Source organism: Mytilus californianus, unplaced genomic scaffold (assembly GCF_021869535.1).
Source record: "Mytilus californianus isolate M0D057914Y unplaced genomic scaffold, xbMytCali1.0.p SCAF_1, whole genome shotgun sequence".
Classification (NCBI taxonomy): Eukaryota; Metazoa; Mollusca; class Bivalvia; order Mytilida; family Mytilidae; genus Mytilus; species Mytilus californianus.
Window position 1 is genome coordinate 132886714 of NW_026262581.1, and position 13388 is coordinate 132900101.

The window sequence follows — 13388 nt, forward strand, 5'->3', positions numbered from 1 at the left end:
GTCTGTGTGTTCGTGCTAAATCAGGTTAAAGTTTTTGTCACATCAACTTGAAACTTAATACACATGTTCATTATGATGTGAATTTTAAAAATATATGTCAAATAAGGGTTTTGACCCATGTTTCAAGGTTGGTAGGGGTTTGGCATCACTGGTGTCCTATAGACACATAATCTTGTTTCAGATGAAGATTATTTTATCTGAAAATCAAAGTTCTGAAAATTTAAAAGATTCTAAATCAGTATTAATCAAATAATTAACAACAAAGATTTTATTTTAGATATCTGTCTGATGTGAAAAATCTCTCTTTTGATGTGTTTATTTTAGATATCTGTCTGATGTGAAAAATCTCTCTTTTGATGTGTTTATTTTAGATATCTGTTTGATGTGAAAAATCTCTCTTTTGATGTGTTTATTTTAGATATCTGTTTGTTGTGAAAAATCTCTCTTTTGATGTGTTTATTTTAGATATCTGTTTGTTGTGAAAAATCTCTCTTTTGATGTGTTTATTTTAGATATCTGTTTGATGTGAAAAATCTCTCTTTTGATGTGTTTATTTTAGATTTCTGTTTGTTGTGAAAAATCTCTCTTTTGATGTGTTTATTTTTGATATCTGTTTGTTGTGAAAAATCTCTCTTTTGATGTGTTTATTTTAGATATCTGTTTGTTGTGAAAAATCTCTCTTTTGATGTGTTTATTTTAGATTTCTGTTTGTTGTGAAAAATCTCTCTTTTGATGTGTTTATTCAAACTCTTTTTTTTTTTTTAAATTATTGTCTCAGTATTTTTATACGACCGCAAAAATTGAAAATTTTTTGGTCGTATATTGGTATGATGTTGGCGTCGTCGTCGTCGTCGTCGTCTGGCGTCGTCCGGCGTCGTCCGAAGACACATTGGTTTTCGCACTCTAACTTTAGTTTAAGTGAATGGATCTCCATGAAATTTTACCTTAAGGTTCAATACCACGAAAAAAAAGGTTGGGATTGATTTTGGGGGTTATGGTACCAACAGTTAAGGAATTAGGGGCCAAAAAGGGGCCAAAAATAAGCATTTTTGTAACTTCCAGACAATAACTTGTGTGTAAGTGTATGGATCTCTCTGACATTGTACCACAAGGTTCCATATCACAAAGGGAGGCTGTAATTGATTTTAGGGGTAATTACCTCAAAATTTTAGGAATTAGGGGCCAAAAAAGGGGCAAAAAACAAGCATTTTTCTAGTTTCATGACAATAACTTGTGTGTAAGTGTTTGGATATTTCTGAAATTGTACTACAAGGTTCCATATCACAAAGGGAAAGCTGGAATTGAGTTTGTGGGTAATTGCCCGAAACGTTTAGGAATAGGGGGCCAAAAAGGGGCCAAAAATAAGCATTTTTCTAGTTTCCAGACAATAACTTGTGTTCAAGTGTATGGATCTCTCTGAAATTGTACTGCAAGGTACCATACCACAAAGGGAAGGCTGGGATTGAGTTTGGGGGTGATGAATCATAAGGGGGTTCAAAAAATTTGGGGGGGGGGGATTTTTTTCTTTTCTTTTTTTTTCTTTTTTTCCTTTTTTTTTTCTTTTAAAATTTTCCATTTTAAGTTGGTTATTTCTGATTAATATTTAAAAGCAAATAATAATGATATGGTAGGAGATTCACACCAAACAGGATGTATAAATTATAATATAATAAGTATTGTGCAATAGCAAGAAATTTTCAATTGCACAGTATTGCACAATAGCAAGAAATCTTCAATTGCACAGTATTGCGCAATAGCAAGAAATCTTCAATTGCACAGTATTGCGCAATAGCAAGAAATATCCAATAGCACAATATTGCGCAATAGCAAGAAATTGTCAATTGTACAGTATTGCACAATAGCAAGAAATATTCAATTGCACAGTATTGTGCAAAAGAAGATACTTCGTATAAATTGCTTATTTCTTGATCAATTTCAATGGGGTTTTATTCTTGAATTCTTGGGGTTCTTTAATATGCTGAATCTAACTGTGTATTAAGTTTTTGGATTTTGGGCCCCGTTTTTAAATTAGTCCACATTGAGGTCCAAAGGGTCCAAAATTTAACTTTGTTTGATTTCATCAAAAATTGAATTATTGGGGTTCTTTGATATGCCGAATCTAACCGTGTATTTAGATTCTTAATTTTTGGTTCCGTTTTCAAATTGGTCTACATTAAGGTCAAAAGGGTCCAAAATTAAACTTAGTTTGATTTTAACAAAAATTGAATTTTTAGGGTTCTTTGATATGCTGAATCTAAACATGTATTTAGATTTTTGATTATGGGCCCAGTTTTCAAGTTGGTCCAAATCAGGGTCCAAAATTAAACTTTGTTTGATTTCAACAAAAATTGAATATATGGGGTTCTTTGATATGCTGAATCTAACCATGTATTTAGATTTTTGATTTTTGGGCCCGGTTATCAACTTTGTCCACATTGAGGTCAAAAGGGTCCAAAATTAAACTTTGTTTGATTTCATCAAAAATTGAATTCTTGGGGTTCTTTGATATGCTGAATCTAACCATGTATTTAGATTTTTTATTTGTGGACCCGCTATCAAATTGGTTCATATTGAGGTCAAAAGGGTCCAAAATTAAACTTTGTTTGATTTCATCAAAAATTGAATTATTGGGGTTCTTTGATATGCCAAATCTAACCGTGTATTTAGATTTTTAATTTTGGGTCCCGTTTTTAAATTGGTCTACATTAAGGTCCAAAGGGTCCAAAATTAAACTTAGTTTGATTTTAACAAAAATTGAATTCTTGGGGTTCTTTGATATGCTGAATCTAAACATGTGTTTAGATTTTTGATTATGGGCCCAGTTTTCAAGTTGGTCCAAGTTGGGGTCCAAAATTAAACTTTGTTTGATTTCAACAAAAATTGAATATATGGGGTTCTTTGATATGCTGAATCTAAACATGTATTTAGATTTTAGATTTTTGGCCCAGTTTTCAAGTTGGTCCAAATTGGGGTCCAAAATTAAACTTTGTTTGATTTCAACAAAAATTGAATATATGGGGTTCTTTGATATGCTGAATCTAACCATGTATTTAGATTTTTTATTTTGTGGGCCCGCTATCAAATTGGTTCATATTGAGGTTAAAAGGGTCCAAAATTAAACTTTGTTTGATTTCATCAAAAATTTAATTATTGGGGTTCTTTGATATGCCAAATCTAACCGTGTTTTTAGATTTTTAATTTTGGGTCCGTTTTTTTAAATTGGTCTACATTAAGGTCCAAAGGGTCCAAAATTAAACTTAGTTTGATTTTAACAAAAATTGAATTCTTGGGGTACTTTGATATGCTGAATCTAAACATGTGTTTAGATTTTTGATTATGGGACCAGTTTTCAAGTTTGTCCAAGTTGGGGTCCAAAATTAAACTTTGTTTGATTTCAACAAAAATTGAATATATGGGGTTCTTTGATATGCTGAATCTAACCATGTATTTTGATTTTGGACATTGGACCATAATAGGTAAATTAAAAAAATTGAAGTTCTTAGACCACATTCTTTCTGTGTCAGAAACCTATGCTGTGTCAAATATTTAATCACAATCCAAATTCAGAGCTGTATCAAGCTTAAATGTTGTGTCCATACTTGCCCCAACTGTTCAGGGTTCGACCTCTGCGGTCGTATCAAGCTGCGCCCAGCGAAGCATTTTATTTATTTTATCCTCATGAAAAATTGCCAGAGATAACCATAAAATGTAGAAAACATTGGATTTGTACGAAGAAACTGGTTGCAATTTTATACCTTTCTATTTTCTGTGAAGAAACCAGGGAGTGTTTGCACTACTCTCCTTTTATACTTCTTTATTCCTGTCAGATCCAATTGAATGTGAAATTTGTTACAAATCTACTATCAAAAGTATGAATTTTGAGAAGATTTCTGTTTTAATGGTTTTCTTTCTGACAACAAATCATGTTATTGTTTATCTTTGTGAAGTTGTTATGTTTCCATGTGATTTGATTAATTTCGGTGTAATAGTTTATATTAAACCTATACACATTAGAAGCAACATATGTGAAGTTATATTGCATTCTGCTATAACATCAAAGATTCAAAGATCACGTCTGGAACAGGTCCAACATACACAGACTAAAAACATGATGGCATTTCTGATTATACCTGCTGCTTTAAATACTGTACATCAAGAAAGGTTCCTGTTTTGTGTGAAGACTGCCATTAGACTGAGTATAGATCATTAACTGATACTGGTCTAATAGTTCTTAGTACAGTACTGAGGGTGCTGAGGAGTATAGATCATTAATTGATACTTCTCCTAATTGTTCGTAGTACAGTACTGAGGATGCTGAGGAGTATAGATCATTAACTGATACATCTAATAGTTCTTAGTACAGTACTGAGGATGCTGAGGAGTATAGATCATTGACTGATACTTCTAATAGTTCTGAGTACAGTACTGAGGATGTTGAGGAGTACAGATCCAAATAGTTCTTAGTACAGTACTGAGGATGCTGAGGAGTATAGATCATTAACTGATACTTCTTCTAATAGTGCTTAGTACAGTTGATTGAGGATGCCGAGGAAGCGACTTGTGGTTTTTATTCACTGAAGCAAACAGTTTTAGATGGCATGTTTTACTGACTTAGATGACAATGCTTAACAGTAATTGTCATGGAAAAATCAGGAACCAGATTTAACATATTCCTAATTTATTTCATTTATTTTGATCAAAGCTGTTTTCTGGATTAAGCTTTTTTAGGTTCCGGTTATGAGAGGTTGCCTTAGTTCAGGTTCATTGTTATTTGAATCATCGCTTGTTTGCACCATTTAATATGAGATGATGTTACCTTAATTTATAGATTATTACTTTAAAGTTAAAATAGACATAAATCTAAGGAGATTGAGTACTATGGGTTTATGCTGTAAAGCATCAAGGTCATATGTAGATGTCAGGGTTGAATATTTGCATGGTGATAAAGATGAAAAAATAACATATATGCTATATAAAAACCTATATATAGAATATCAGTTGTTTATTATGACCTTTTAATCTAAGAAAAAAGTCATTTTTTTATCTCACTTTATAGGTGTAGCTATTATGAAAAAGGTATTCGTGCTTATGTGGAAAATTCCATGTAGAGGGAAGACCAAAGTCTTGTAAAGCTTGAAGGACAAACAATGAAATTACTGCAAGAAAGTGAAATAATGAAAAATTAAAAAAACTATATTCCTGAATCAATTCCATAGCTTTGTTTAGGTATTAAATATTATCACTCTGTAGAGAGTTGGTAAATAAAAGAAAAAATTGAAATAGATAAAAAAAAAAAAAAAAAAAATTAGGGGGAATCTATGAATGTAGGTTTGATTATATCAACTTCAAATTTTTATCCTTATTAGCTCATGTGGCCTGTGTAAGCTTTTCCCCTCACTTGGCTTTGGTTTTTCGCTGTCATTATCGTCCATTAACTTGTACAAAAACTTCTCCTCTGAAACTACTGAACCAAATTTAACCAGTTTAGGGAATGTGTCTGATGAACTTGCTTGCCAACCAACATGGCCGACAATGCGTAAAAATAGAACATAGAGGGTAAATGCAAGTTTTGTTTATTTCATTGAAAACTGCTATAGATATAGAAAATCTGACAGGGAAAACATGTTCTACCTACTGTCCATTTACATCAAATCTGTCAGATGACTTCTTATATTGCCCTTTTAGAATAACGAATTTTACCAATTTTTTTTTCATTTTGGCTGCAAATATCTTGAAAACTATAATTAAAAAAAACAAAAAAAAAAACATAGACAGAAATGTTAAAAAGCAAAAATGATCAGCAAGACAAGATTTACAAATAAGTCAAATGGCAGAAATTGTCAGTTGACTCCTTATTGAAGTTATTACCCTTTTATGACAATTTTTACCAATTTCTTTGTGAAAGATATAAATATCTTGCCTTAAAATGATCTTTTTTTTGTGTTTTTGCCTAGTGTCTTGAAAAATATGATAGAAGTTTAAATACAAAAAATGATCAGCAAGACAAGATCTCAGATAAGTCCACTTGGCTGAAATAGTCAGTAGACTCCTTAAAGGAGTTATTGCCCTTAAATTGAAAATAACATTTTTTTTGTGTTTTTGGTCTATTATCTTGAAAACTATAACAGCTAGATAGTAGCTTTAAAAACATAAATGGTCAGCAAGACAAGATCTGCAAATAGGTCAGCATAGATGAAATTGTTAGTTGTCTTCTTATAGGATTAACTGCCCTTAAATGATGAGTTTTTACCTTTTTTTGTATTTTTGGAAAAAAACTATAGAAAAGAGAGAGATAAAATTGAGAATGGAAATGGGGAATATGTCAAAGAGACAACAACCCAACCAAAGAGCACACAACAGCCGAAGGCCACCAATGGGTCTTCAACGCAGCGAGAAAATCCTGCACCCGGAGGTGGTCCTCAGCTGTTAACATAAACAATAGATCAACATAAAAGAGATTTTAGTTGAATTGTATTCTGTTCTGGTCCACAATGTTGGAGATCATCCATAGTTGAAGATGCACATAGACCTAGGTGAGCAACACAGGCTCTAGTTTCACTTATTTTATTAGTAGCAGAATGAATAGAGAGGTCAAGGTTATCTTGTTTATTTCACATGTTGTAGGTGACAGATAGTGTTCAAGCTTTGTGTATTGACAAAAATAAGGAACAATTTTGTAAATATTGTATTTTGATTATTTTTATGAATCGGTGCTGAAAAGTATGACGAAAGTACAAACAAAAGGATATGATCCTATGATGTAATAAACACAAAACATTTCTAACAAAGAACTTTAAAAAATATATAATCATAACCTGCAGTTAGTTATATATATTTTTTTCTATACGTTTGTTTAAATATTGGGAACCAAGGTGTGTTCTATAAGATCAAAGGTACTGAAATTAAATATTTCATGTGCTGATGCCTTCCATTTACAATCTTTTCTCAGTACAAATTATTTACAATGTTTGAATAGTTAAGTATTGTACTGATTGATTTATGTACTTATATGTACGTGAATGCTTATTTTATCTTTTTAAACCTACCAAACATGATTACGATCATTATCCATACCTGGTGGATCAATCTCATTATTTTACAACGTAAATTTTTCAGAGACGTTTCTTTAAAGAAAGCATGAGAGTAAAGTTGTTTTGAGATTAAAGTTGTTTTCGTGGAAAATGTTGTGTTTTGGAAGTAATTAGCACAAGTATTCAATTAGGACGTAATCGTGTAACTCTATCTTATCATAAAAGTTTGTACACCAGCTGCGAAAGTTCTCATCTTTGATGTAAAAAATATCAATATGTATAAATAGGATGTACCATTCGTATAGAAGTCACTGATAATAGGTTTACGTCGAATTCTGATTTAATCAAGTTTAGAATATCTACTCAAATTATTTTCTTCTGTTTCATTTAGAACTTAAGGAGGTAAAAAGAGAACATTCAGATGAATTATAATTATAAATTTCCTGGTATTTAAGAATGATATGAATTAACAAGCTTTTCCAGAGTGAATATTTATATTTACCTATTTTGATGGTAACTTGTTGTAACTCTTGAATAAGTAAAACTGTGTCATATCAGCTTAAGTCTGACTAGGAATTAATGTTGGAAATGACTGATACCAGAATGGATGTATCGGAAAATGAGGGAGTAGAGTTAGATGATGTTTTTAGTATGGATTCAGATAGGAGCAAGACTGTCATTGAACAGTTAGTGAAGGAGAAATTTCAAACACCAGATAAGTTTTTGTTTAAACGTTCATCATCATGGATGAATAGGCCAAAGTCTGTCAAACGCCATGAAAAAATTAAAGCAGCCAGGTAAGACAAATTATCAGTATTTGGATACACTTTGTTGACACAGTTTTATTTTATTTTTTCTGTTCAAAGCAATATTTCATTATCTAATATTGGAATTTAAATTATTTTCTATTATTTTTTTTTTCTATATTTGATTTGTGGTATCAAGATATGTAAATTAAAAGTACCTGTAACTTTATACTACATATCAGTCAAAGAAAACAATGTTATCTATATGGACACTACTCTAACAACATATTAGATGTAGTAACTAACCTAGGGCCTGTTTATAAACCTATACTATATTAGGGTCAAAATAGCCCAAAGTAAGATTATGAATGGGCCACACAAATATTTTGTTAACTAGTATAAAAAGCAACCTCTTAATTGAATCCAAATTAGGGTTGAAAAACATTAGAGAATTTGGTTGGTATATATAGTTTCTCAAAAAGGTACCACTGTAAAAAATCTGAAGACCAAGGCAGATGTACTACAGGACAAATTTTACTCATTTTAAAATAAATAATAACCAAGGAGACCATATACTTTGAAATAAGAGAAATAAATGTAAAAAAACTTCTTATGAAATACGATCAATAAAAAAAAAGTTGAAAACAGATAATGTTCCATAGGATAATTCTTTACTTGTAAATTGTATAGCTGTATCCATGCATGTGTTATGCAAGTTTCTTGCATGTTGTCATTTCTATTCAAATTCATCAAAAGATATTTTAAAAAGATGTTGGTAATGAATTGAAATTACTTAGGTTGAACATGGACAGACAATCTGAGGTAAAATCACCTATATCATAACAGTTAAATTAACTCTAGATAAAATTTGAATTGAAGTGACCAGTTGTGGTAACACCTGTAAACTGTCAAGACTTACACAGGCAATTCTGGGGAAATGGTAAATATAAGATAAGGAGATGTTTCCATCATATTTACTAACCTTTTCAAAAGGAACTTTTTATAAAGCTCACATCATTTCACTTTTATTACATTCATTAATTGTTCAAGTCTTTTGAAATAAGTATACCACAAAGCTCTGGTTCCAAACCAATTAACAACGATTGCTAGCAAATATCCAAAGTGTTCATGAAGAGCCTGCGATATTACGTTTCTGTTAACCTTGCAACATAATTAATTTATTTATTATGTAATAAGCTTAGCTCCTTCCAATAAATAATTATTAGAAATAATGTTTTGAAAAATGGAAAAAAATACATTCTAAAAGCATCAATATATTTTCTATGAAATATTTAAAGGGCATGTTTAAGAAGCTTAGCAAATCATAAGAAAACCATTATGTGATAGCATTAGAGAACATGTTTTATGCAAATACCATTAATGCTGCTTTTATTTCTTAGTTATTAGACATGTATTAGCATTAAGGTCTGTCATTAGACATAATTATGGGTTTTTAATGTTAAAACTAAGCACAGAAAAGTATACAATCATTTACAATGAATCACTTTTTTTCTTCTCTCAGATTAGAATAAATTTCTTTTTTAATAACTCCGAGTCTAAAACTTACTACATTATGACTTAATTCAAAATGGATTAATTTTTTGATATTCAGCTTATGGATTGTGCCCTTAATATAATTGAGCAAAGGGAGTTGTCCTTATACAAGAAAAATGAGCTGTCCTTGTATGAGCAAAGGGAACTGTCCTTATATGAGTAAATGGACTGTCCTTATATGAGTAATTTGAGAGCTGTCCTTATATGAGTAAATGGGCTTTCCTTCTATGAGTAATTTGGGAGCTGTCCTTGTTTGAGAAAAAGGAGCTGTCCATTTTTATCTGTTTAAGTTTGTGATTATGTCAGTTTAAGGGAAACCACTAATGGTAAGTCAATGATATTTGGTAGGCAGCTGTATTAGCAGTAGGCACATCTCATTTCCATGTAGATGATTTGGCTCCACCCCGTTGTCATGGTCTCTTGACTTTGAAACTTTTGCCTATTTTTAATGGTAAAGTTTGTGATTAGGTCAGTTTAAGGGGGCCACCAATGGGAAGAGATTGATATTTGGTATACACACATTATCAGCATTTGCATATCTCATATCCATGGAGATAATTTGGCTCCACGCTTTTTTTCTTTAATGACTTGATCAATTGATTAGATAAATTAGTATATAGTCATATCATAAGAATAAAGTTGAAGTTTGATTTTTGTTCTGAGTGAGGGTCAGGTTTTAATTATGTCCATAGGACATAAAAAATTGGTAGAAAAAACAACCCTAAATTCAGTACCCTCAGAATTTTTGTATAGAAATAGATCTATATGTTAAGAGATTTTCGTAATTTTTTTTAATTATTACATGAAAATGTAATGTATTTTATTTCTTTCAAAACTGAATTTGATACTATGATAAAAATATTTTTTACTTTTTAAGGGTGAAACGTTTTTCCGATGGTGACATAACTTGCAATCCAAGGTAAAATAATTAATAGAATTGTTTACATACAGAGTCTAATAGATTGTGGTGATCAAATTTTCACTAATTCATACAGAGTGTTTAGTGCTTATAGTTTTATTTACCACTTAAAACAAATCTAACAACACCATTGATTATATATAATACAATTTACAGAAACCAATAGTTCTTTCACAGTAAATATTCTTTGGCAGTGACATTGATCCCTCAAAAAAACTGTGACGGATGTTTCTTAAAAGGCATAGCGTTACAAGGTCCAACATAAAAAAAATCACTCCTCCTTGGATGTTGAGAATCTATTTGATCAAATGATGATTAAGGATTGATGATGGGTTACATTGACTATCTCAAATGTCTCCTAAAAAACACGATTGATTTCATTAGAAGACTGATGTGAATTGATTTGTATTTTAGATATTGTTTGTCTTGTTGATTTTGAATTCTGAAAATAGGTTACTAAAGATGGTACCTATTCTTTTATGTTGATAGTAAACAATACAGAATACGCTCGGTTGATACTTTTATTGATTCTGAACATGCTTGTAATATTTGTTACTGGTTGACTTTTATTCTAATACTGGACATTCTGATGAAAAGTTAATATTACATTGAAATATTGATATCGGCAATTTATACTTAAGACAAACAAAAAAATCTACAACGTCATAAAGGTCATACAATAATGGAATGATATATATAGTGAACCTTTACAAAATTAAAAAACCTGCTGGAATAATTAAAAATTTATAGAAACGTCATATTCCAAAGCAAAAAACAATAGGCAGTAGTCAAGATATGAATATTTGTTTGTCAAGGTTACAGATACCTACGTAGAAATGTTACAGAGAACCAAATATGTCTTAGCATCTATAATCTGTCTTATTCTTCATTACAATCAGACTTTATTATTGACATCTCATGCTGTTTCATACAGAACTTTGCTGGTTCTTTATGAAAAATAGCCTCCATTAAATGATTATTTAATGAAAAAATTAGTAGATTCTCCGTATGATCTTTAATTAAAAACTATATATGGGGTTTTATCAGATTAGTTTTTACTTAAGTCATTTATTTCAGTTATCTATAGCCAAGTGCTTGTAAGTTAGTTCAGCAATTTTCTGAACTGCATGGAGTTTGCTTTTATTGAGGTATATTTTAAATCCTTTATGGACAGTTAGTTAAGCAATGTCTTAAATATTTGCTTAAATTTGGTTTAGCAATATTCTAGCTAGGATGTTATCAAATCAACATAACATCTATCTTAATTGACAAGGATTGTCAGTTTTCCTTGGAAGGGCATTGGTTCTCTTCACCAATAATAAGTTACCACTGTGATTTATTATGATATAGCCGAAGATTGTTGAAAGTGGCGTTTATCACCAACAAACAAACTTACACCAAGATGTCTTTAAATGAAATTTGATACCCTGCATTTATCATGCTTTTCAATGATCAAATTGCTGAAAGACCCCGCTCCTAAATTATTGAAAACTATCATTCTGCATTGACAATAATATATTGGTGTAAATTAGATACACGCCCTCAACATGTATCTAATACAAACAGTGCCTTGGAAATATTACAGACTTTTCTTATTATATTTGTCAGAATATTTGCTAATCAATATAGGAAGACATCAAAATAATTTCTTTCCCATTCCACATTTGTGAACTTCATATTAGATTTGTCCTTTTTTGCTAGGCAAAAAAACTATCCTTATTTAAAAACAGTGAATAATATTAAAGAGAATATAAATTGAGGTGATAGATAAACCTGACCTGAAGTATTTAGAGATGTCATTGAATGTGCCAAAGCATGTTTATACCTTAATTAAATATTGATTCTAAGATTAAATATTCTCATCAAATTTGCAATGTTATTTAGTTTGTATAAAATTAATTTGGGATATTTTCATCTTTACTTTTATGAATTTATAGATATGTTTTGTTCTCTTTACATAAAATGCAGAAACGCATAATGAAGTTTCTGTCATAAAAACATGAGATGTGTAGCTATTGATTGGTATGTCAGAGATTTGTCAGATGACAGCTAAATGTGTTTATTGTCAATGAAAGCCTATTCTCTTCCAACAAGTTAATATCACAGTAAAGAAAAAGCCATAATTGTGACTGTTAGTCAGTAATAGTTTACATGGTTGTAAACTGTTTGATCATATTGTTCAAAGTTTATGGTTTGCTCTGATACAAATGTTGAAGGTTGATGAGCTTGTAAAGATGTTAAACTAGGTACAGGACAATTATTGCGAACCCAATGAAAGTTTTCCACAGTGCCATCTCTATCTTGACCAGGTATTTAAACTTTTGCAAGTTCACCTGTCCTATTGAATGAATACAATAGCAATTTTTCTCTGTGTAGTTTATTCACTGGGACCTTTAAATTTCTTCTAAGAGAAATCTTTCATTCATTGATTAAATTACCTGTGTAAAAAAAAATTCTTATATATAGACAAAAATACTTTTTTTATACTCATTAATTGCGTGTGCTGATGTATTTATTCAATATTAATAATATATTTTCATTCAGTTTAATATAAACATTGATTCAATCATAAAAAGTTGATTTCTAACAAAAGTTTTATCAATGTTCCTATTGAAATTTGATTTTTTTTTGTTTAGTTATAGAATACATTTAAGAAGATCTTAATTTGAAACATCATTATTTTCAAGTTCTTATTTATGTCAAACAAATTTTTTTTTAAAAGGAACAATGTTGAAAGTTTTGTCAGAAATCAAATTTTTATGATTGAATCAATGTTTATATTAAACTGAATGAAAATATATATTATTAATATTGAATAACTACATCATCACACGCAGTTAATGAGTATAAAAACAGTATTTTTGTCTATATATAAGAAATTTTTTTTACTCAGGTAATTTAATCAATGAATGATAGATTTCTCTTAGAAGAAATTTAAAGGTCCCAGAGAATAAACTACACAGAGAACAATAGCTATTGTATCTATTCAATAGGACAGGTGAACTTGCAAAAGTTTAAATACCTGGTCAAGATAGAGATGGCACTGTGGAAAACTTTCATTGGGTTCGCAATAAAACAAGTTGTTATTGCGAACCCAATGAAAGTTTTCCACAGTGCCATCTCTATCTTGACCAGGTA

General features: G+C 30.4%; 1 protein-coding gene across 8 annotated transcripts in view; it reads left to right on the plus strand.

Moving 5' to 3' along the window:
• The window catches only part of LOC127734768 (cAMP-specific 3',5'-cyclic phosphodiesterase 4C-like), a 280406-nt gene that overhangs the window by 150306 nt on the left and 116712 nt on the right, over positions 1-13388 (plus strand). Inside the window, exon 1 of one of the 8 annotated variants that reach the window (XM_052244781.1) lies at positions 7391-7828. The exons of 6 other annotated variants lie outside the window; for them this stretch is intronic. In XM_052244781.1, the coding sequence (XP_052100741.1) occupies positions 7611-7828 (218 nt within the window). In that variant the 5' untranslated portion in view covers positions 7391-7610. Of the gene's footprint in view, positions 1-7390; positions 7829-10228; positions 10251-13388 lie in introns of those variants that run through there. One more of the 8 variants, XM_052244856.1, reaches the window with a different exon arrangement.